We start from the raw sequence: 22755 nt of genomic DNA, 5'->3' as shown, positions 1-22755 counted from the left end.
ATTGTTCACATTGCCAGTGAACATGAGTTGTAAATTGTTTGGGGTAGCTAAAATAGTCAATTTACCATGCTAAGGCAAATAGTTCACCAAAATAAGTGCCTAAAAGAGCATGTAATTCCAAAAGATAATTTAATACAAGTCAGAACCTGCAGATGTTTGCAAAAGTGAGATAACAGATTAAACAAGAGGAAATTTTTCTGATAACTCAGCCCAGCAGTAGTTCTTTATTATTATATTTATATTATGGCTAACCTGGAGCTGGCCTGCTGTGTGTGAAATGTTATTTGCTTATTGCAGAATATACTGTGGGACTTCAGATCTGTCATTCCTACTTTAACATATATCTGCGTGTAATAGACACCTCTGTGGGACTTAACTGAAGCTTATCCACTCAGTGGTTACTGGATGGCTTCCTTTGGCCTCCACTGAAGAATGGACACTGTTGCTGGGCCAGGGAGTGCTGGCAGAGTGAGTGGGAGAAGCAGAAAAATCATTGCTCATGTCATGCTTAATGGCCTGGCAGAAAGCATGAGTGTGTGGCCTAGGTAGCAGCCAGGCCAAGAGGAAAATGATGGAAGCTGAGCAGAGCTGGACAATGAGAAGCTGGGAAGGCTTTTGCAGGCCTAGATGTGCTGAGATAAAACCCACTGATGTCTGGGTTGGGGAGGATGAGCACTCTGCTCCTACAGCTTTAACCCTGGTGGAAGCTGTGTGAAGGAGATTGAGTAGGTGTGGTGGGACCAGACCCTCAGTGAGGATTTGTAGGAGAGTCATCTCTAATCTCTGGCTGAAATCATCTTTCAGAGGGAAACACAGTACCTCAAGCTCATGGTCTGTGAGGACAGAGTTATATAAAAAGTCAGATTTTCTCCACAGCTGCTGAAAATCCTTCCTATATATGCCAACTGAAAATCCCTACAAGAGTGGAGGAATGAGATCAGTTGCCTCTGTAGCTCCCTACCTCTTGAGAAAGTGCCACAGCCCCTGGGCAAGCTACATACATCCTCCTAGGAGTAGAAACCAAGGCTCAAAGCTCCAATGCCCAGCCATCAGAAGATTTACATCTTCTTCATCTTCTCTTTTTCTTAATTAAATTAAATATTTAATCCATTTTTTTTTTCCTTTATTTTTTTCTTTTTCCCCCTCCATCCTGTAGTGGCATAGCTTCAGCAGGAGCAGATCAGGCTCTTGCCCCCACAGGCCACAAGCAAGGAGCCTGATTTTTCAAGCATCCCTCCAGGCAGTGGGAGATACCAGACTGTATCCCTCCAAGCGGAGGAGGGAATTGAGCCCACAACTCCCCTTCCAGCTGCTTGACTAGAAACCAAAGCTGTTGGTGATCTTGCAAGGATGTTACAGGCTTAAATCTGAAAGAATGGCCATCAGATTAGATGGCAGTGTTCAGGGTGGATCCCTGAACAAAGCCACCTCTGCTCTTCTTTACCTTAGTGTTTCCTCTAGGTGAGCCTATACATCTCACTGCTGTGTGTGCTGCCTGGTTTGCATCCACTTCTGAGGCTCTCAGTTCTCTCCATAAGTGTTTTCCCCACAGGGTCACAGATTTGAAGCAAGTGACCAAATGGCTTAAAGCATGTCACCACAGTGCCTCCTGTTTAGGTGCCCAAATCCTCTGTTGGATCTTGCTCAGGACTTGTCTGAGCAGCATGCCTGCTTTTCTGCACTTTCCAACAAATCTGTGTGAGAACCATTTTCAAGAAAAGACAAGAAGTTCAACCAGAACCAGAAGAAGCACTGTCAAAGTTTTCTTTCACTTTTCTCATTAGAAAATTCTACTATGGCTGTTTCTTTAGTGTCCAGGTTACCCAATAAGTGCTGCATTTCAAATGTCTCTGGAGCAGCAGCAGCAGAAGTAACATTTTTTCCATCACTTAAGGTCCTTTGTTGTGAAGTTGTCCCAGGATCTGTCACAGGAGGTGGACCGTCAGCATTTGACATTGTACTGGGACTATGGAAGCTCGGTAAACTCCATCGCTGGAGGTTTCCCTCATGATCTGTTACAAAACCGGCTATGTTACTACTATGGGGCTCATGTTTGGACTCCCCTATCATGCTAGGAAGTGACTGATGCATGTCAGAGTCTGGGAGGTATGTAGTCATTTCTGGGGGGAAGAAAGGGAGGTCCAGAAGAGTCACGTCTGCCTCAGTTAGGCTCCTTTGGAGCTTCTCTTCTGGCATGCCTGTGGTGCTCTCTGTTTGCAGAGCTGGTTTCCCCAGCACATCAGGTGCTTTCTCCTCAACTTCAGAGATGATGACCTCGGGAACCGGCTTGCTCGTCTCAGATGAGGTATCACTGTCATTGTACTGCGTCTCATTCCTCGAGGTTTCAGTTATAGGTCCTAGATCTCTGCTGCTGTGAAGTCTGTTACTTCTTTCAACTCCTTCATGTTTCTTCTTGAAGCTTGAGGTAGAATGTCTCCCCCTCGTGTGCATTTCTTGCAGCCTTCTGATGTGCCCCTTTTCATCCGCTGGGAAAAACACCGAATTCTCACTCGTCTGCCGATTGTAGCGCCGGTGAGCAGGGGATGAAGGACTCTCATGGACGCTGAGAAACCTCTTGACTCTTCTCAGCACTGAATGTTGTCTTCGGTGTTTCTCCTCTTCCCAGGGCCACTCTTCCCCATAGAGGAATTCGGTATCAGCCAGCCTGCCAAATAAACCAGGTGGTAGGTGTTATTTACACGGAGGAAGTGTTGCAGTCTGCATACACTGCAACACTTCTGCATGTATCCCACTGTCTTGGCAGGAAGAAAGCAATGAGGGAGGAGTTAGGAACCAAATCCCTCATGTGTCCCTCAGCAAGGGCATGGAAGGGAAAATTTGGGTCAGGAGCCAGGGCAGCCCAGCAAGGCTGCTCCACTCAATACTTGGCAGCAGCTCCCTGCAACACCTCCACATGGTTGGTTTGCTTTTGGGATTAGGGTAAGGGAGTAAAGAAACCCTGCACAGTGCTGTAGGCCTTCAGGCAAATGAGAACTTCAGGTTAATGAGGATAACTTCTGGTTAATGAGTTCAACTATTGTTTCATCTGCCAGGCCATTCACTACACATTAGAGACCTAGTCCATCCCAGAAGACAAGTCAAATTAGCCTGGTTATCTGTCCTAAGGGCAAGGATTGCAAAAGGACTCGGGCCAAACTCGAGGCAAGGAGCTCAGGAAGGAAACACTAACCCAGAAGGACAGAGGAAGTTTCTTTCTGCATTTGTGAAGATGCTAGTTTAGGGGACTGGAGAAGAACTTGGATTTGGGCTCAAGATTTATATACATTTGCTTTCGACTTAGATGACCCATCACACCTTGGTTTTGGAGTCTGCAAAAACTAACTAGCTCTTCTTTAGAGAGCTGAATGCAGAAATATTTCAGAGGGGAAAACTGTTAATAAGAAAAGCTGTTTGCATTTTATTGGGGCTAACACAAAACTATTCTTCATCTACTATCCCTCATTTTTGTGGAGTGCTTCTTATTAAAAAAAATGTTCTCAGACTTAATAATGTTTCTTATATTCTTCATTATTTTTCTTGTGGTAATTACAGTAAAATAAATTATACTCTATGGATTTTTCTTCTTCTCTTTTGGCTATAAAATAGTTTTTCCAGAATGAAAGAACTTCTGAAAAGGCTGTGTGTGATAAAATGAACTGATATAAAGCTTTGTTCTTTGTATTACAAGGCAATCAAAAATGGAAAAATAAGAGGAATAAAAATGAGAAAACATCAATTTCCTTTCCAAGACCAAATGAAGCAAAACAAACCAAAGCAAAACAAACCCACTTTTTTGCTTTGTTTTGTTTTGTTTTGATGAGGGATGGAAATTTTTGAAAAAGTTGAAAACTTTTTGAGATATATTTTTAGGCTACAAAAAAAGACCGAAGTTTTAAAAAAGATTTTCAGATAAAAATGTCTACTTGTCCTGGTATTTGCTTAGGCAGGATGGTATTTACACCTACTGCCTTGTTTTATATTAGAGCATGTCACAAGTGTTTAAACTTAACACCTTCTAAGCTGACTGGCCTATCACTACTGTGTAATATAGATCCTGACAACACCTGGCAGTCCTATAGACTCCCAACACTTCTTTATAACAAGGGTTATTCTGTTGGTCTTGGCAAATATCTCCTCTTCTTTATCCCTTCATAAAATCTGACCATCCCAGCTTATTTGCCTAGATTATTAGTCAATGAAAAGCCGTATAACATTTAAGATGACTTCTTGTTTACCTTCACAAAAATTTGGACTAATTTCATCCAGCAAAGTAAAAGGCATCATCTGCTAATTGCACCGGCAAAGGAATAGCTATTTGGGGTGTATGATTAAGCTGTAGTAAATAAAAAATTATTAATATAGCTTTTCACTGTCTTCAGGTGCCGTCCTGTACTCAGAGACTATCAGCAAGCCCCCTCAAATGTAATCTGTTCTTTAATTAGACAACCTGTGCCATGGATGCACAATTTGTATGAGCATGTGGATTGCTGAGGACATCATCCTGTCAACACCAGCCTGCCCACCCCCTCCCAGTAACGTAATTTCCCATCGCAGTCTTCCTCGTTCACAATATCATCACATCCTTAAGTCCCATGCCTCTTTATCACATTCCCACAAAGGAAATGGTCTTAATCAGGCGTTACAAACTGGAACTCCCAAGGCAGCTGCTCCAAATGAGCATCAGCAGGGAGGACCAGCCTTTGGGGATTGGTGAAGGTCCCCAAAGTGTGCAAGCCACTGGTGCCAGCCCGCAGCCCTGTGCAGTGTCCATCAGCCAACAGAGGTGCTGGGCTGCCCTGGTGGTAACCTTTCTTACGGCATTAAGGACTTCAGAGCCACTCACCCCATTTCAATAGTCGATCCAAGGAATGACGGAATGCAGTAATCAGCAGCTGCTTTTGTGTAGGGCGGCCGGGCAGAAGAGTCATTCCAGTAAATATCTTTCTCCATCCTTGGTAAGTTCATGTGCATCTCATCCACCGCCAGAAGCGAGACCTTAGATATTTTTTTGTATAAATTATGTCACGTTCAATATATGACAGCATACAAAATAATCTGCTTTGAACTCACGGACTCAATATTTCTTTCAAAACCCTTTAAAGTGAGCCATCTATGGTGCCCTGGGCATTGTGAAGAGACTCAGTGTTATTAAAATAGATCCCAAATACCCTCCTACACCCACAAAATTCTACATTTTATTGTAAACTGAGTCTTCTGTGCTGTGAAGATATTTTTTTGTGATAGAAGTCCTTTCCTTACAAACCATGTGGTTAAATGGATTTGGAGTCCTCTACGTGCTATGGGCAGTCTGTGCAGGGCGTTAACCATGCTCCTTAAAATGTTCCACAAGTTGAGGAGCTTTTTGATAGGCCTTGTCCACATTTTAACACCTGTACAATCAAGAGTGTGACTGTCCTGATTTAGGGCCTTGTGATATATTTCATAAAAAGGGCTCTCTGTCACCCTTGCACACGAAGCCTGAGGTAGTGTTAAGCCAGAGACCATCTCTGGCAGGTGTGAAGGCCTTTCCCACTTGCTTGATTTGCTTCATATTCAGGTTTGCTTTTCCTGCCCTTGCTGCCCCTAAATACAGTCTCTGCAGTACCTAGCACTGATATTATATATAAATACATATATATATTTATTTTTAAGGAAGATTAATATATATTATTATAATAATTAGACATTCAGATTAGCAGAACATGTTTTTGTCTAGACGGGAATAACATTATTTGCTTTTCCTGGCATAAAGTGAGCTTAAAGCTGGAGGTAGTCTGTCCGTGTGTTTAGTCAGGCAGCAAGCAATGCCAAATGCCAAAATTGGGGTGCACTAGATTATGAAAATAAAACCTGGGGATTATAGCTATAGGTACACCTTCAGGGAAAGAGTTTGTTTTGATGACGCTTGTTGCCCTTAATTTGTACCTCGATGTAAGAAATGGGATTAAATGTGATGATGATCTATAATACGGTAAAGCTGGAAGTAGAAATAACAACAGCAACCTGCAAGTTTCGATCGATGCACCAATTAGTTTCAAAATCATCATCATCTTCTCCAAATGGATTAATAAGTTGTTCTGCGACCTGAAAGGGAAAGGAGACAGTGTGAATAGAGGTTGGCAGGCAATGTCAGGACTGCTGCTTCAGAGAAAATTTGATCTGATTTTTCTCTCCCTCCCTGCCTGTCACTTGCAATCATAACACGGGCTCCAGTGTGATGTTTTTGCCAGTCGAGAGAAGGAACAGCTTGCTTTCCCCATGGATGCAGCCCCTGGTGTCTCGTTCGTGCTGTCAGTCATCATTGTCGGCACTGGCCTACAGGATTGGAGAAATGTCCGTGGCACTGTGATTGTCATATAAGATATTCCTTACCTTCCCTCACTGCTGTCTTGGGCTGATTTAAATTAATGATTTAGCTGCTGAAGGCTGTGTTATTGCATTATGGTCTACGATACTTCACCAGCCCATTCAGTTAATATTTCCCAGCAATGCAGCTGAAGACTTCTGGAAGGCATACAGCTGCCTTTTGAGCCCAGGCCTGGATGCCAGCCCCTAGCTGCTCCCTATTTTCCTAAGGTAATGCTAACTGCATCCCTCTGAGTGGTTTTGAGGAAAAGCAGTCCACAAAAATCCTCAAATATAATGAAAGCCGTGTGTCATGCTAGCCAGAGCCAAGATCCTGAAGATGGCCAGGGAGCAGTGGTGAGGTCCCAGCTTCAACACGGCATTGAGCAAAGAGACTGCAGGGTTAAACAGCCTCCCTTGTGCAACTTGCTATGGGCTGCTGTGATCTAAATGACTTATAATAGCAAGGCAGTCACTCTGTGGTTATTTATTCACATGTGCCTCATGATTAAAGACCTCTCAGCTGCAACATTAGCTAATCACTTGCTGACTCTCCTAGGCCAGCAGTGGAAGGTGAAGAATGAGGTGCTGAGAAGACCAACATTATGAAAACCTCACTGAAGGCAGGAGGAATGAAAAGCAGACAGGGAACACGTCTGCTCACACCCGTTGGTGTGCCCTGGGGCACTGGATTTCAGGTACAGCCATGTAGCTGCTGGAATTGGAGTGTGCCAGAGCACAAATGGTGCTGTGGCTCTCCAGGGAAGACAGTTGGTGTGAACTCAGGAATCACTGCCCCAAAACCCACTGCAAAACCTATCACATGAGCTAAAAAACCACAGTGAGCATGACAGAGGGAACAGCAGCAATGGCCTTTCCCTGGCCACTGGCCTTTGTTGTCTGGAAAGGAATGTAATGCTAGACAGCTCAGGCCTGTATTTGGACGGCCTGTCTATTACAGTAACGAAAATGGGGATTTAGCAATGTCTCACGTGACGGGAAACTTTGTCCCTGTATTGCAGGTATAACAGATCAGGCCTGAAGCCAAGGAATGAGCTCAGTTTCGCCATCATTTCTGAGGAACTGCCAAGTTACTGGAAGTCAATAGTGCTGAGCCCTTTACACAATCTGGCAGCTGAAGCCCAACGCACTCAGCAGGAAATGGGCTTTAACCTTCAGAACAGAAATATCCCGACTCTGTGGTTCTGCAGGTCTGAGGGAGCATTGCCGATTTTAAATCTGCTTTTTAAAAGCTGCTTCTCCTCCCTTTCATTGTCTTACGCAGAAAATTTCTCAGTTATTATGGCATCCCACACCTGCTGTTGCCTGGAGTTGGCTGGGAGCCTCCAGCCTAACTGGAAAAGATGCTGCTGACAGCCTTGGGTGTTGATGGAGGGGAAGGCATTGGGCAGGGGAGGCAAGAAGAACAGCATCCAGTTTTGTAACTCACTAGTAAACCCCTGAAAGGCAGTGCCTAGAGATAAAGCCTCTCATCTGCAACTTCAAAGAAAGTCCGTGATGAATACACTTTAAAAAGATAGGAATTTAAGGTCTGTAGGCATCTACCCTGCTATTAAATGTCTGCAATCCTTGCAAAACCCTTGCAACACACCAGCTTGGTATGCTGCCTTCTTTTGCCCTGCCATTGTGAGGTGGCTGTGGGATGAGGGCTCTCAAAATGGAGGTTGTAATGGGAAGAGGGCTCTAAATGGCCAGTGTTATTCCATTTATTTCCTAAAAAAAAGTGAGCTCAAAGTTTCCAGCTATGATTATTAATTCCAAAAGGAAACTTAATGTACAAATTTGCTTTTCATTCAAACCCTTTTTTTTTTTTTTTTTTTTTTGTTAGTCCACCTTGATACTCACTGCAGAGGAGTATCAACCAGTGTGAGGTGTGTGCCTTAATTACTCATCTATGAGATCGATGACGAGATGTTAACTGATGAGGCATCAATGGGACGATGGGTAGCATCCAAGTCCTTCCATAACTCTTTTTTAATGAATGTTTTTATGCAGTGGGATTGTAGCCAATATTAGCTGCCATGTTTGATAGCCATCTGAAACTGGAGACCTTTAATTGCCTGCATCTGATTAGTTAACAGTAGACACTAAAGGCAGGCTTTGATCCTAAGAAGCAAGTATGATTTAGTCCTGTTCAGCTCATGCCAGGTCTGCAACAACAGTATTTCCCCACTGCACAGCAGAGGGGGAGAAAACTTTTTTTTTTTTCCTTTATTTTATAGTCCAAGTCCTGGGACTGGATTTTGCTGGATTAATGGGGAGCTGTCACTGCTCTATTAATAAAATGGGCTCTTTCAGGTTCCCAACAATTTCTTACAGTAAGATCTGTTGAGTGGAATTAAAAATGTATTGGATGACTTTTTCTTTATGACCACAGGACACTCTGGGCTGAATCCTGCTTTGGTATAACTCCATTAATCCTTGGTGATTTTATAGTGTGCCGTGAATCTGACACCTTGACTTTGGCTCTGACACCTTCACCAGCTCACCCAGGGAGGGTTCCCCCATCACCTTCCCAGAAAACTAGTTTACCTTGAGCCATCCTGCGTAGAAGAAGAACTGTAACAGTGTGAAGATTGGAATGTAAAGATCTAAGTCATGTCCCTGATACCCTTGGTCAGTATCCAAAAATTGGCGCCCTATCAGGCAGGCAAAGAAAAAAGTATAGACTGCAAGAGTAACAACCTGCAAAGAACAAAACTTAATTGGAAACATGTCATAATACAGTCTTATGCATAAGGCATCACATATCCAAAGGCCTCTGACTGCCTTTTGTAATACTATTTACAAATCTGTAGAAAATGTTACAAATAAAGAGGCCACATGAGTAATTATGGCTAGGAAGTAGACCCAGGAAACAAAAATTTTGGTGCTTCCCCGCTCTCCAAATTATGCAAGGACTTCAAAACATCTCTACATTAAACACAACTTAAATATTTAGCCAGGCGTCCATAATCCAGTGGGACTCAGGGAGTGCCCAACAGCCTGGAGCTGCCAGTCAAGTCTATGGACATTTGGCACAAATCTCCCCTTTTATGGAAACTGTGTTTCAAATTTTGTGAAAGACAACATCTCAGTACCTGGGTATAGACCAGTGGAATTCCAACCCAGTCATAGCCAAACAAAAGGCTACACCAAGACCGGTACTTATTCATCTCCTGAATGGGAAGAGAAAAAAAAAAAAAAAAAAAAAAAAAAAAAAAAAAAAAAAGGAAAAAATAGAAACAAACCCCAATGAACTTAAATGGCATCAATTCTGAATGATAAACATTTTGTTACAGTTCATTTTCATACATGCAAAAGGACAGGGAGACAAGAAAGTGTAGTATAAATTGATTAAATTATTATATCCAGCAACCCATTGCCATGCTTGAATATTCACTTAATTTATGGAGTTTAAATGGTTTAAGTATGATATCTATTTCTTCACAAATTGTATTTTGTTTATATTTATCTACAATTTAGTTATATATGAAAGAGAATGTGTTCTATCATATAAAGGATGTTTGGCCACGTAATAAAATATTCAGGGAGATTATTTTTCCTGAAACTGATATTAACATTTTCAAAATGCCAAATAATTCTTAGATATTTTTTTTTCCTCCAGCAATGGACCAAGTATAAATTTACAGTGAGGCTAGAAGAAATCTTTACTCATCAAATTGTTGTTTCAGGTAATAAATACCTCCTTAGTCATATAAATACAATCCCAGTGCACTGCTGCTGTGTGTGCCTGAGTGTACAGTGGTGCACAGAGAAAAGTGGTACAGACTTTGAGTAAGATCATTTAGATGACTGGAGAGTCATGTGCACTAAATCAAGTTGTGTAAGTGAAAAGCTACTGCATAGCAATTTAATACTAGTTTTCTGTAGATTTACTTTTTCTACTTACATTCATTAGTGTCTGCAGATCCACACTGTCTCGAATTCTACCCTCTTTCCGTGCCTTCGATGCCAAATTTCCAAACCAGACAAAGGGAACCCAGTATTTTAGGTGGGGAGACTTGAGGTCATCAAATATTTTTCTTTCATATCTTGTCATAAAACCTGTATACAAACAACAGCAGCAACAACAAAAAAAAAGAGTTGATTTATTCTGTGCAGACAGTGCAATTTATGTAATGTATTTTGAATATGATTATGTTCATATGATATTTCCATAGAACTATGCAAAACACTAATTATAATTCTAAATAGTAGTCTCCTTTAAAAAAAATATTCCAGCATGACTCTTGCTTAAAAGCAACTTCTTTCTGCACTAAGTATCTGAAAAATAATCCATCTTGATCAATATATGCAGCAATTTGCTATAGCTCTGTTTTTCTATGCGACTGCTGACATACTATAGATGCAGATAATACTAAGTATTGTACAGATCGCTCTCTAGTTTCATATCCTACTTTTAGAAAAATAAGGAACTGGATAACATCAGTCAATAAACTATCACTTTTCAGCAGTGATGGCTTTTAGCAAGATGTCATTATACATTGCAAGGCAGCCCGGCGACCTTCTGATCCTGATAATTTTTTGGTAAATCTGCAATGAAGTGAGCAAGCCAGGGAGGACGCAGGCATGTGCATGAAACATAGCACAGCAGAGAGCACGCCTTCTGCCAGCGAAATGCTTCTCTGCCAGCCTGTGTTTCATCTTTGGGGTTATGCAGGTGAGTGAGGAGAAGGAAGAGGAGCCATGCAGAGAAATCCTGCTGCTCGTGGTTCACTGGGCCATGCTCTGGGGCTGCAGGCTGAAAGCGTGCTGCACTCTGCCTGGCAGCCTGCCTGGCCCTGGCGCTGGGAAGGCATTATGTTTCCTGCAGGGATAGCCTGGCCTTGTGAAGTCCTGCTTCCCTCCATGGTGAGAAACTCCAAGGGCAGCCAGGGCTGTGTTTGACAAAATCTGTGCTGCCTGGGACTGGCATGGGGGCAGCTGGCTGTTTTGAGCAACACCTCAACCCCCTTGGGCTTTGTGGGTAGGAAAGTTCAGCTCTGCTCTGCTGTCATCCTTCCACCTGTGGCTTTGAGAAAAACAACCTCAGAAATCTAACGACAGGGAACCTCACATTTTCCTTTTAACGAATCTTAAATTTTCTAGTATAAGAGCAATCATTAGCTTTGAGGATCTCAGTTTTTGCTCAGGTGGGTATAAGGCTTCTTTTGCGGTGTTGATATTAGAATTGAAACAGGACAAAAATAGTAACAAAGCAGCTCCAAAATAAGTGGCTCATCCATTAACTACAAGTTTAATAATAGATGGAGTGCTGTAAATTCAATTTTGGGGAACTGAGAATGGAAGTGATTTTGTTCTAGTCCTTTAGCTAGTAGCTAAGAGTTGATCTGCTCTTACTAACTATGGTGATGATACATGAAGGTGTGAAAAAGAAATATATACAAACTTCTACAACTTTTTTTTTTTTTTTTTTTTTTTTTTTTTTTTTTTAATGTGAATAAGCTAAGAGCAAAAATTTGTTAACCAAGGTGACCTCTGTAAACACTCTGTTATTGACACTAATGCCACTGCTGTACAGTTGCAATAGTACAGCACAGGAGGTGCGAACACTGCACGTACTTGGAAGGAGCACAAGGATGGTACACATTGCTGTTGGGCTAGAAGAAAAGCAGGTCAGCAGCAAGATATAGTATTCTTGCAGAATCCTGGAACTTAAGAACAGAGTAATACACAAGTTTTAAAAGGTGCCTGTGTGGTTTGCAACCAGCTCTCATAATAAGTTGCACAGAAATAATTGGGAAACTGATTATTGACCTGCTAGCCACAAATCCTCCTGACTCCTGAAAGTCAGTCTTTAAGGCTGCTTTTGATTTTTGGCTAGACATATTTCTTATTATAGGGCAGGAAAAGGTGTTTCTCTCATGCTGAAACAGAAGGAATATAAAAACAAATGATAGTCTGGAGTATGCAATTCCCTGGAGAGGTTCTGGGAAGTCATTATCGAGAAGGGCAGAGCCTGAGGGGTTCATGAAGAAAAGCAAAGCTCCAAGAATCAATGGAGCTCTGCACTTAAACTGGGTACCTTTTTGTTGAGAAAAAAATAAACATCACTGTTCTTTTCAAAGTAACATTCAAGTTGACATTATTTCTAATATTAAGGCATTCATGTTTATATTAATTAAATATTGTCTTTGATGGACATTAATAATACCTAGAATACTTATCACAGAAAAATATTTCCTTCTGGTAAATGTTACAGCAACACAAGCAATACACAATACAGAATTGCTTGTTGTAATTGCAGGGGTAAGAAAGCACCTTATATGCCATGAATTACAGGAGAGGATATTAAACCTCTATTATTAAACTTAAACAGCTTCTAAATATGTTCATCTTATTTTTATTTAAGAGAATTTAAAGAATTAACTGACAAACTCTCTGAACAAGAACATTGGAACTGGAAGACTGGAGCAGTTCCAGAAAATTGAAAATATTTGGCAAATACTCTGCCAAGATCTTGGAACGGGTGATCTAAGGAATGATAGGGCACTGAATACTTGTAAAAATGTGAAAAGCTTGACACGGGATACAATCAATAAAGAATGAAAAGACAATAATGTGAAGAGTATTAGCCAAAGTGATCTTATAGAAAAAGTATTAACGAGAACACAAGTCTGGCTGGAAAAAGTCAGTAGTGCTCTCCCTGAAATGATTCACAGGGTATTCAGGGCTCCCATCAAAATGGGATGGATTGAGGCAAGACTGGTTCAGGGTACCCATGTCAAATACTGTAATGGCTAGAGGTTAGAAGAAGGAACTGGTCGGTGGGCATCTCCCACATCTCCACAGTGTGCTAACAACAATCAAATATATATGTTTCTCTATTCTCATCTGAGAAAGGATTAGTTAGGTACTTCATCCCAGTGGTGGGTCTGGGACTGTGCACTTCAGTCAACAGTAGGTAGCCATGTCACTGGGTTCAAACCTCACGTTTCTCTTCAGCACCTCCTGTTTGGTTTGGGTGGCTTGCTGCCTACCAGTTGACTCATGTTTTTCAAGATTCACGTTCTTGAGCATCCACCTTTCCTCTCACAACTTGCAACAAACAGGATTTGAAAGTTAAGGACTGCCAGGCATTTGATCCTTATGGTGTACGTGCTGCAGTACTCAGCATCATGATGTCATGAGTCTGTGTGAAATGCCTGCCTACAGTTCCATAAAGAATGGTAAAAATGAAATGAAAAGCTTAGAAAATAGTTATGAGGAAGATCCAGAGCTGAAAACCATACCTTGCAGGAAGAGACTAAGGAAGATGAAGCTCATATTTTTTTTCAAGCCTCTATGCCCTCTGCTAATAGGTAGTTATTGAGAGAAAATGGTATTTTCACCTAACTAAAAAAAGAAAGAACAACCAAAACCATTTAAAAATCCAGTGAACAGAAAATGACTGTATGCAAGTTCAGGCTCTGAATGAAATTCCACTTTTCAACAGTGAGTTCAGTGTTGTGAATGCCAGCTCTGCGGTGTATTCTCCATTGTAGTCAGCTGAATTTTAAATCAGGGCTGCTTAGATTCCTAGAAGGTATTACAGTTCAGTCAGAAATTGCAGCTTGATAAAGGAGGCTGTGAGTAAGCTTTTCTGCCGTGTGTTGTGGATGAGTCAGACTAGATTATCATTGTCCTGCTCTCAGATTTAAAATCTACAAATTTAAGCAGTTCATTTATTGAAAAGGGAGATGTGTAGCAGTAGTTACACTATGGCAGTTCTCAGTTTGAGAGCAAAATGCAAAATCGGCACAAGTTGTTTCAGTGATGCCTGCTCTGTAAGTATCAGATTCTGCCACTCACGTTCATATTAAATGTTGCCCTCCCATGCAGCCTGTTATATAATGCCGCAGGGAATTAGGGAGGGGATAATTGCAGAGTGCTGTCTTAATCACTGGATGCTCGTAGTAGCAAAATATACCCTCAAGTGCTCAATACTGCATCAACAAAAATTCTGTGGCACAATGTGCATAAGGACCTACACAATCTGTACTGAAACCCACGGAGCTGCCTGCCAATTCTTAGTTGTGTAGTGTATAGTAGAATGTTTTCCACTGTGCAGGAAAAAAAAATAAATCTTGTTTTCCAGTCTACAATTTTTGTACAATGCTGCGACATTTTGTCTCTTTCGGAACAGATTGTCTTTAGCAATAGGGAGGCAGAGCTGGATTAGCCTGCTGGAAATGTGGTAATTTTCCAGTACATGCTAGAAGCAGATTGCTTGGAGAGAGCAACAGAAGCTTCCTTGACCTCTCACAGGCTCAGGTAAACAATATTTTTGAAAAGCACATGGAAGAGAACTACAAAATTCAACTGAATTTTGGAAAAAGAGTGACAACAAATGATTTTTTTTTTTGTAAGATCAGTGCATTCTGCATGGATTTTTTTTCAACATCAAAAGCTTCTTACACATATTTGAATGTGTATATGTATATACACACTGCATATTTTAACTTGCTACAACTTTGCTTACTAATCCATGCCAAAGGAATAATTTTAAGAAATGTAAAATGTTCAGTAAAAACATATCTCCTATTTGGAAGAAATCACCCAATCTCTATGCTGAGAGAATAAAGACATATTTAATACTTAGCATATCTATCCTTGAAAAACTAAGTTTAAGGTGAGGTTGTAAATTCAAAGAAAAAAGCCCTGGAATTTGGGATATTCAGAGTGCATCCCAACCAATCTGCAACCTACTCAATCTACTCAGAAATAATTGAGATTAAACTGTATTTGTGATGTGTCTGTGGAAACCAGCCCCTGATGCACTAGACCCTAGACATTGAGACAATGATGGATAAAAAGCCAGCACTCCTAATGCATTATATGACATTGCAACTACGTCAGTTTTCACGCCTTGGAAAACCTTGTACCTGCTCCACATACTTGTTTGTTGGGGACAGACCTATTGCCTCCACAATATCTGCAAGAAGATCCATGTGAGAGTATCCAACTCTTTCTGCTCTCTGTAGGGCCACTAGATGAATCTTGAAGAACACTAAAGGTGGCCATCTAAAGGCACTTCAATTAAGGCAGTGGCAAAAAAGTGGCACTTTGACAAGGGTTAGCGTGACAGACACATGGGGCCAATGAAGAAAGGAAACATGAAGGTGGTTCCTTCCTTCCCTGTACCCCTACCCATGAGGGAAAGAAAAAGAAATTCTGGGAGAAGGACGCAGCAGTACCTGCACCCACCACATGGTCCATGGTGGGAAACCTTTTGTAGACGGCTGTGCTCACGGAGCGAAAGATCAGCAGAGAAGTTAAATTCACGTAGCGCATTAGAGTCCTCCTGAGCAAGCGGCCGTATTCATCTCTTCCCTGGACACAGCTGGAGATCAAGAACATCAGTCGGTCTGGCCATGGCAAATTCACAAACTGGTTCCACCACCGGTTCACCACCAATGTGACATAGAAACCTGTGGGTTGGAAGAAAAAAAAAGTCCAGTCCCTATCAGGGCTTCTGCTTAGCTTACCTTGATTTACATTATAGGGCAATATTCATATCACTAAGCTACTACATTCCCCAGAATACATGTAAATGTGGTAAGTCATGTCAAAATCAGTATGTAATCAATACTTATTTAATAGACACTGCAACTTAATGACCTGTTACATATGAGTATCTCATACAATGTTAAAACAAACTTCCAAATTTCCTTTTCTGCAGTAGACTTTGAGTGAATTTAGTGCTTTGCAAGGTCAGGCACAATGTACCAGTGTTAGTGGGCACTATATATATTTATATATATGTTAAAATGCTCTTTTGTTGCAATATTAAGAACTTGAGCATAAATGTTGATGTGACAAAAGCAACCTGACTTTAAGGAAACCTGCTGGAAGCCGATGACTTTACTGTGAGCCTCTAATCTCCCATATGCCCCTCAGCTCTGCAATGCTTCCTTGCACATACACTTACAAGATACTTGGACAGAGACAGTGTTGGAGAATAATTTCACGTGTAACCAGTACTTACCAAGCACGAAAGTTACTGGGATTTGTTCTGCATATTTGTCACAGTAAATTGATAATTTTTCAAAGAACCGTTTTTGGCTTCCTGTAAGAAAAAATCTGCAGCAAAAATAAAATGTATATGTCCTTTTGCAATATTCTGGCACTACAAAGTGCAAATACATGCAAATGATCATATAGTTGTATTTGGGAGCAAGTTTGACTAACGTCTTCAAGAAGATTCTTAAAATGCTGAACACTTGTACCATGTCATAAAGAAGCTAGAGAAGACTATAATTCTCATGTCCTTGCTGTTTTCTCATGACTAATTCGACTGGCACTGCTAATTAGAGTCAATACACCTTTAGAATTAGCATGCTATCTCACCCAGACCAGTGATGATAATAAGAGGTAAGTGAGCAAGCAGAGCTTGCTCTCATTTTCCAGAGGCCTACTTAACGAAAATGCTAAGGTCTGTCTGAGGTGCAAAAAGTTGCTGATTTCTACTCACTGTTATTTGAAAATGCCACATTGTTGCAGCAGTTTTTGCTCTTACTCCTACAAAATTTTGCTTATCCACAAACTGAAAAACACAACTGTATCCGTCTTGCAGTGGGGAAAATATTCATCAGATGATAGAAAATTAGTGGAGCACAGCAACTTATTCCCATGGAGAAATATATCTAATGAAATACAGCAGGCTTAAATACAAGCAATTATTTTATTTGGCTCTATAGGTATTACAGTTATTCTTTGATTTCATATAAAAGGAACACGTGACAAAGATTTGGTGGATTTTGCTTACAATCATGTAGTAAAAAATGTGGTATATATTAAGTGCTTTCCATGTCATATTTATTACCGTCTTTAATTGCCTAACTTTTCAGTGAAACTAGATTAATTTAAATGAATGTCAGACTTCATTTTTTCTTACATATTAATACTGCAATTTTCTTTCTGAATGTACAGGTATAGACCACTGAACATCGTGTGAAGGTGGTCATTAATCACAAACAAACTGAAGCTATTTTTCCTTGTTACACATAAAAAGAAAACACCGGGGGCTAATTACAGATTGAGGCAAGATCTGAATCATGGTTTTGATACACTTGTGTAGTGCACTTCATCAATTAAAAGGCTCACTACATTAATTGGTGCGTTGCTTCTGTTTAATTCACACCTTGGTGGAAGCAGTAGCTCCCCTTCTGGCCTGGGCCTCCCAGGTGCTGTGTTGCACCCAGGTAATAACCACAGCGATTTTCCAGCTAGTCTTGCTTGTCCCTTTGCAAGCTTGGATCCTTAAAAATAAAGTTAGTCATGCCCTCCTACCTTTAAGGATAACTTCGCCTTTCCTGAGAAAAGACTATATAACCTGCCCCTCAAATTATTCACTTCAGTGTCATCAGTGAAATTACCTCTGAGCAACTGAAGACCAATTCTGCAAGCAAGAAATGCCTATACTCATCATCCAAAGCAGAGAGGCACACTCAGTGCCAGAACGATAAAGGCTAGATATCACGGGATACTTATGGTATTATTAGTTAGCCTAACTAACTAATTTAGGCTAACTTATTTAGCCTAACTTCAGCAGCAGGGTTGCTCAACATTGGCAGAAGGCTGAGAGTGGAACCAGTTGAGTACGATAGACCATATTTTATTTACACTCTACATGCTTCTTCTGGATCTATGATGTAAATGTGGAAATTAAAGGAGATTGGAAAAGGTTCAAGGAAAGGACGACAATTATGTGGCACCCCCCGCCCCAACCAGTCACTCATCAGCCTAATGCTACAAAATGTGAACCTTCAGTATAACATTTAATGAGATGTGAATTGGAAAGAGTGTACCTGTATAACACACTTATTGCTGTGTAAAGAGTAGCAAAAACAATAAATTCTCTGTACAGCAATTTGTAGATGCTGCCTTTCCACTTTAGGAGCAATCTGTGAAATCCAAAGAAAGTGGCATTTGCTACTTTGCTGGAATAAGTGACTGTCATCGTCTTGGCAGGCTGTGCCTAGAAACAGTGGAAGAGAAGCAGGAAACCAATAACATTTTAGACAGCGTATCCTAACCTGAACGCACACAGATATACACGCACAAATATACATATAACAGTATACATAAACATATGCTGTGTGTTTCTACATGTAAAAAGAGAGAAAAATGTGAAGATCTCATGGTTACAAGCCCTGCTGAGCTGCAGGTAGATGGATGTAATGTTGTGCAATGTTTGGTTGGCCCCAGCCACCACCCAAAAGCAGGAGCCAGCGTCAGATGTGGCTGCCCGCCTGGGTGGCAGTGGCAGTGTCAACGGGGACACATTACACCTCTGAAGCCTCTGCTTACTCCCAGTTTGCTCCAGTCTGGTGCAAGCAAAGAAAAGAAAGCAAATTTGCTTGAATTTTTCCCAAACTCTGTCAGAGCTCCAGCAGCAGAAGCAAAGCTGAATTCACCAATGTACCTTCCTCCCCAGCCGGTATTTTTAGCTGGCTTTGGTAATTACACTCATCGAGAAGCAAATGAGATCTGGAGACGGCCTCTTTCATTAACAGTTACGACAGCAGCTGAGATCGGTTGGGGAACCCTGTTATTTTTCTCCTTGGCAGCTAGACACACTCAGCACTACACTGGTGCTTCAGCACTGCATGGCCATGCAAAAAAAGCCACGGGGTTGCTCAGGTAGACAGCATGCAACACCACGTAATTAAAGCAGCACTAAAAGCATACTGGCAAATATTTTACACTGTTTTTCTTGCTTGCTTACTCGGTGCAGGGATGCTACAGCAACTTTTCTGTGCTTTCAGAGAATTTAACTCCAAATAGAGATGAAAGCACTTTTGTACAGCATTCAAGAAAAGGAACAAACAAGACAAGCACAAAGCCTCAGGGTAGTTATTGTGTAAGACACTAGCCTAAATATTGTTCTTGTACGCATTTTCTTGGTGCCAGTGTAGGTCACTTACTCTCAGAAAGAAATATGAACCCACAGTAAATAGATGGCTTGATAGTGTTTTATGTAACTTGGCTACATCTCCTATGCAGAGCATAAAAACAAGCCATTAAAATTCAGCTGTAAAAGTGCCACTTTTTCTTTTAGTCACCATGGGAATCAGCAGGGAAAAGACACCATAAGCCTCCTATTACTGACAGACTGTCTCTTCCCATGTGCCGAATGTCTGCTTGAGGTTTGCCAGCTTGAGCTCTGAGACTTTTTTTTTTTTTTTTTTTTTTTTTTTGAGATGCATGGTTTTTATTCCTTAGCATCCAAATCCAAATGATAGTTTTTCTGCATCTGAGACTGGACACATCCCTTTAAATGTTGTTGTTGTTGTTGTCATTGAACTCCCAAAAGTTAAATTCAGGAGCCAAACTGACTGGCTGGCATGCAGCAGCACGGCCCTGCCTGCTGGAAAGCCTGTGGTCAGGATGCAACATTAAGGAAATGGAGGCAGAGATCTCCATTCCCAGCAGAAATGGGGCTTTAAAGGCAAGGAGAGGTCAGTGGCTAGGCCATAGGGTAGGAATGGGGTAGAAAGATGTCAGCGGCACACTGAGTCTCCTGGGACGGCTGTAGGAGGTTTTAACCTTGCCCATAATGCCAGGCAGTGTGTGTTCAAACAACACAGTGAAGACATGTCCACGAGGATCACCTGTCACCAGCTCCAGCACCCTGTTAGCTGCAGGGCTGTGTTTTTTCCCCCAGCTCCCTCCCCAGTTTCTGAGATCTGTGCATTTAGTGTGTTCCCCCTGGCTTTCCTCTACAGCATCAGTGCCTGCATGGTGCCAGAAATCGACACTAGCTCAGCAGGACAAAATGGGTTCACCCCCTCTAAGGACCTGCAGCAAATCCTGCCTGGAAATGCTAGTGGGTGGATTTTGGCTACAGCTGCAGAGCTGTAATGATAATAGGATTCCGGATTATGAATATTTCCCCTGACATTAAGCTGGGAGAGGGGAGTTTTCTCCATGAAGTGCAATTTGCCTGCTTAAGTTGAACAGCTACATTTCACTTAATCAGATTCCTGCCATCTCTCTTAGCACTTTGCTTGAAGTCCTTGGCTGTGAGTAGAAAATCTTCATGTGAACGTGGGAGGCACGGGCACCAGTGGCTTTTAATTTCTGCCTCAGAAATGGGGCAAATAAAAGTGAGACTCTCACAGCAATTTCAGGCTGTGGTGCCTTGGTTTTCTTTCCTTGCCTTGCCTGGGATGTTCTGTATTTTAGTTTCCTGCTAAGCAAATGTGTTATTGAATGTTGATCGTTGGGCTCATACAGGGGTTTCAGGGTGAAATGTAATGTCCCAAAATACACCTTAGGTCAGATTAGGTGACCTGAGATCACTTCAGACTATAGGAACTATGACAGAGAGCAATGTGTCTGTCTGGTTAGATCTTAGCAAGTATAGATTTAAAACTGCACTTGTGTTTTTCCCCTGTGAACAGCTACCACCACCGTGGTACTGCACACGCACATTTAGGCAGCAAATTTTTGCATAAATCCTGGTGCTGTGGCTGATTCCTGTGCGGTGGTCCCAAGCCTTTGGGGCATGGGCAGCGCTTGCCCGAGAGTCCTTCCAGCATTACTCATGGTCACAGGAAATTAAAAAGCTAAAGCTGAGGCTGACAGGAAGAGCGAAGGATCACGATGCCCCCAGCACATTCCTGCCTGTCTTGGCTGGGGCCACAGAAGGACAGGGCACTGGATCGGACACCGCAGGAACTGCTGCCATGCAAGACTGTCCTATTAATCGCCTTGCCCTGGGCTTCATTAACAGATACGGGGCTAGGCTTTCTGCTGGTTTGGATTTGTGAGTTCCGACGACGTGACACAAGTTATACCCATTTTGTGCCTGCAGAAACTTTGGCTCACATCCGCGACATTGCTTTTCCTTTGGCTCAGTGTTTGCTCCCTCTCTGAAACTTTCTCCAGCCTGGACCGAAATGTGAGGTATATATCACTCCACTTTTGCTAAGATCATCAGATGTCCTGAGACATAAATGCCTAAAAATAAAAGATCTTTTTCCCCGCTAATATTGAGCCCAGTTGTAAATAGGATTTTTGCCTGGCTGAGAATTTCAGGATGCATTAGAGTTCGGAGAGAAACCACAGTAAAAAATAACAGCAATCAGCGTTCCCTAACTGACCATTAAAGAGACATTACAGAACATATAAATAAATAGTGCCTCTGCACAGACCTACCCTTTGTCATTGTGTTATCTGATTTATTTGTTTATGGTATATTAGAGAAAGCAAGCGAGAGAGAGAGAGAGATCGGCGTTAAGTCAGGCACAAAAGTACATCGAGCACGCTCCATGCCCACTGACCTGCTATTTGGATCTGGCAATCCAAGCACGAAGGCAAATCCCGGACCCTTCCTCTTGCTCAGACGTCCCAAACAGGGCACCCCTTGGGGCTGGTGTAATCCCTGGGCTCTTCCCCTAACCTGAAGCAGGGGATCGCTTCCACCGAGCCCCGGGAGGAGAGGACTGACAAGCACAGGGGTTAAAATGTCTTTCCACTTCTGGAAGGCTGTTTTTGCCAAGTCCTCTGTCCTGTCAGTTACACAGGGAACAAACGCAAGCAGCAGCAGCAGCAGCAGCTGCTGATCTTGCTCTTTTCTAGTCTATAATTATAACGCCGCTTGCCGTCGGAAGGACCCCTTTCATTTGGATGCAGAGCCTTGCCACGGTTTGGCCAGCACCTCCAGTTTTCTCCATTTTACTTCCTGTCCCCAAACTGGGAAAGGCGAGGAGCATTTTCATCTGGGACCTTAGAAGAGTCACCTCCTCAGACCCAGCACTGACTGCATCTAACCAGGAAGACCAGACAACCCGGACAAATTTGGGACAAATTTAGGGATGTGCCCCAGGTGCACCTGGTTCCCACCCTGCAGCACATTGCTGCTCTCCCGCTGCCTTGAATTGGGAAATAAGGGCAGCAGGGCCCTCAGAGCCTCTCATCCCTCAAAATAAATGCAGTGGCTCTTACGAGAAGTCCCATCAGGTTCAGTGAACCTGTTCACGATGGCACATTGGTGCCTTTTTGTGACTGGAGGGAACTTCTTCCCCTCTTCCCCTCTGTAAAATGAGATGGACTCCCTCTTTTATGACTCATGGCATTAAGAGGGAGCTGTAAAAGGTGACAGACTGTGAAAGCCCGTGAGAGGCCATATAATGTTGCCATAAATCGCTATGGAGAATGAAATAGTGTGACTGCGAAATAAATAAATAAATAAATAAAAATTCCAGGGGGAGAGAGTAAGCAAGATTTATGGATTTAATACATTTTATGATGAAAGGTTTTTTCCCCTGCCTTCACCCCATTATAAGGTACAAAGCTATCTGAGAGCACTTATTTAATTAGAACTCTCTCTGAAAGCAAATCAGCCGCTGTCATTGTTTGCCTTTCTTCCCATTGGCAATCGCAGAGGGAAGACACTTT

General features: G+C 42.0%; 1 protein-coding gene across 2 annotated transcripts; it reads right to left on the bottom strand.

Moving 5' to 3' along the window:
• Nucleotides 1-1159: 1159 nt before the first annotated feature.
• Nucleotides 1160-21842, bottom strand: BEST3 (bestrophin 3). 2 transcript variants are annotated; one of them, XM_084515101.1, is made up of 10 exons: nucleotides 21639-21842; nucleotides 18159-18328; nucleotides 16337-16431; nucleotides 15546-15779; nucleotides 10259-10413; nucleotides 9447-9524; nucleotides 8899-9051; nucleotides 6004-6084; nucleotides 4844-4995; nucleotides 1160-2665 (listed from the first exon to the last, which is right to left on the bottom strand). In XM_084515101.1, exons 2-10 carry the CDS (start codon nucleotides 18308-18310, stop codon nucleotides 1756-1758), a joined length of 2010 nt encoding a protein of 669 aa, XP_084371227.1. In that variant the 5' UTR covers nucleotides 18311-18328; nucleotides 21639-21842; the 3' UTR covers nucleotides 1160-1755. The 2 variants fall into 2 exon arrangements, with proteins under 2 accessions (XP_084371227.1, XP_084371228.1); XM_084515102.1 differs by lacking the exon at nucleotides 8899-9051.
• Between the last annotated feature and the right edge of the window lie 913 nt (nucleotides 21843-22755).

The sequence above is a fragment of the Aythya ferina genome, assembly GCF_964211825.1.
Source record: "Aythya ferina genome assembly, chromosome: 1".
Lineage (NCBI taxonomy): Eukaryota > Metazoa > Chordata > Aves > Anseriformes > Anatidae > Aythya > Aythya ferina.
This window is presented reverse-complemented; position numbering and strand designations above follow the sequence as displayed.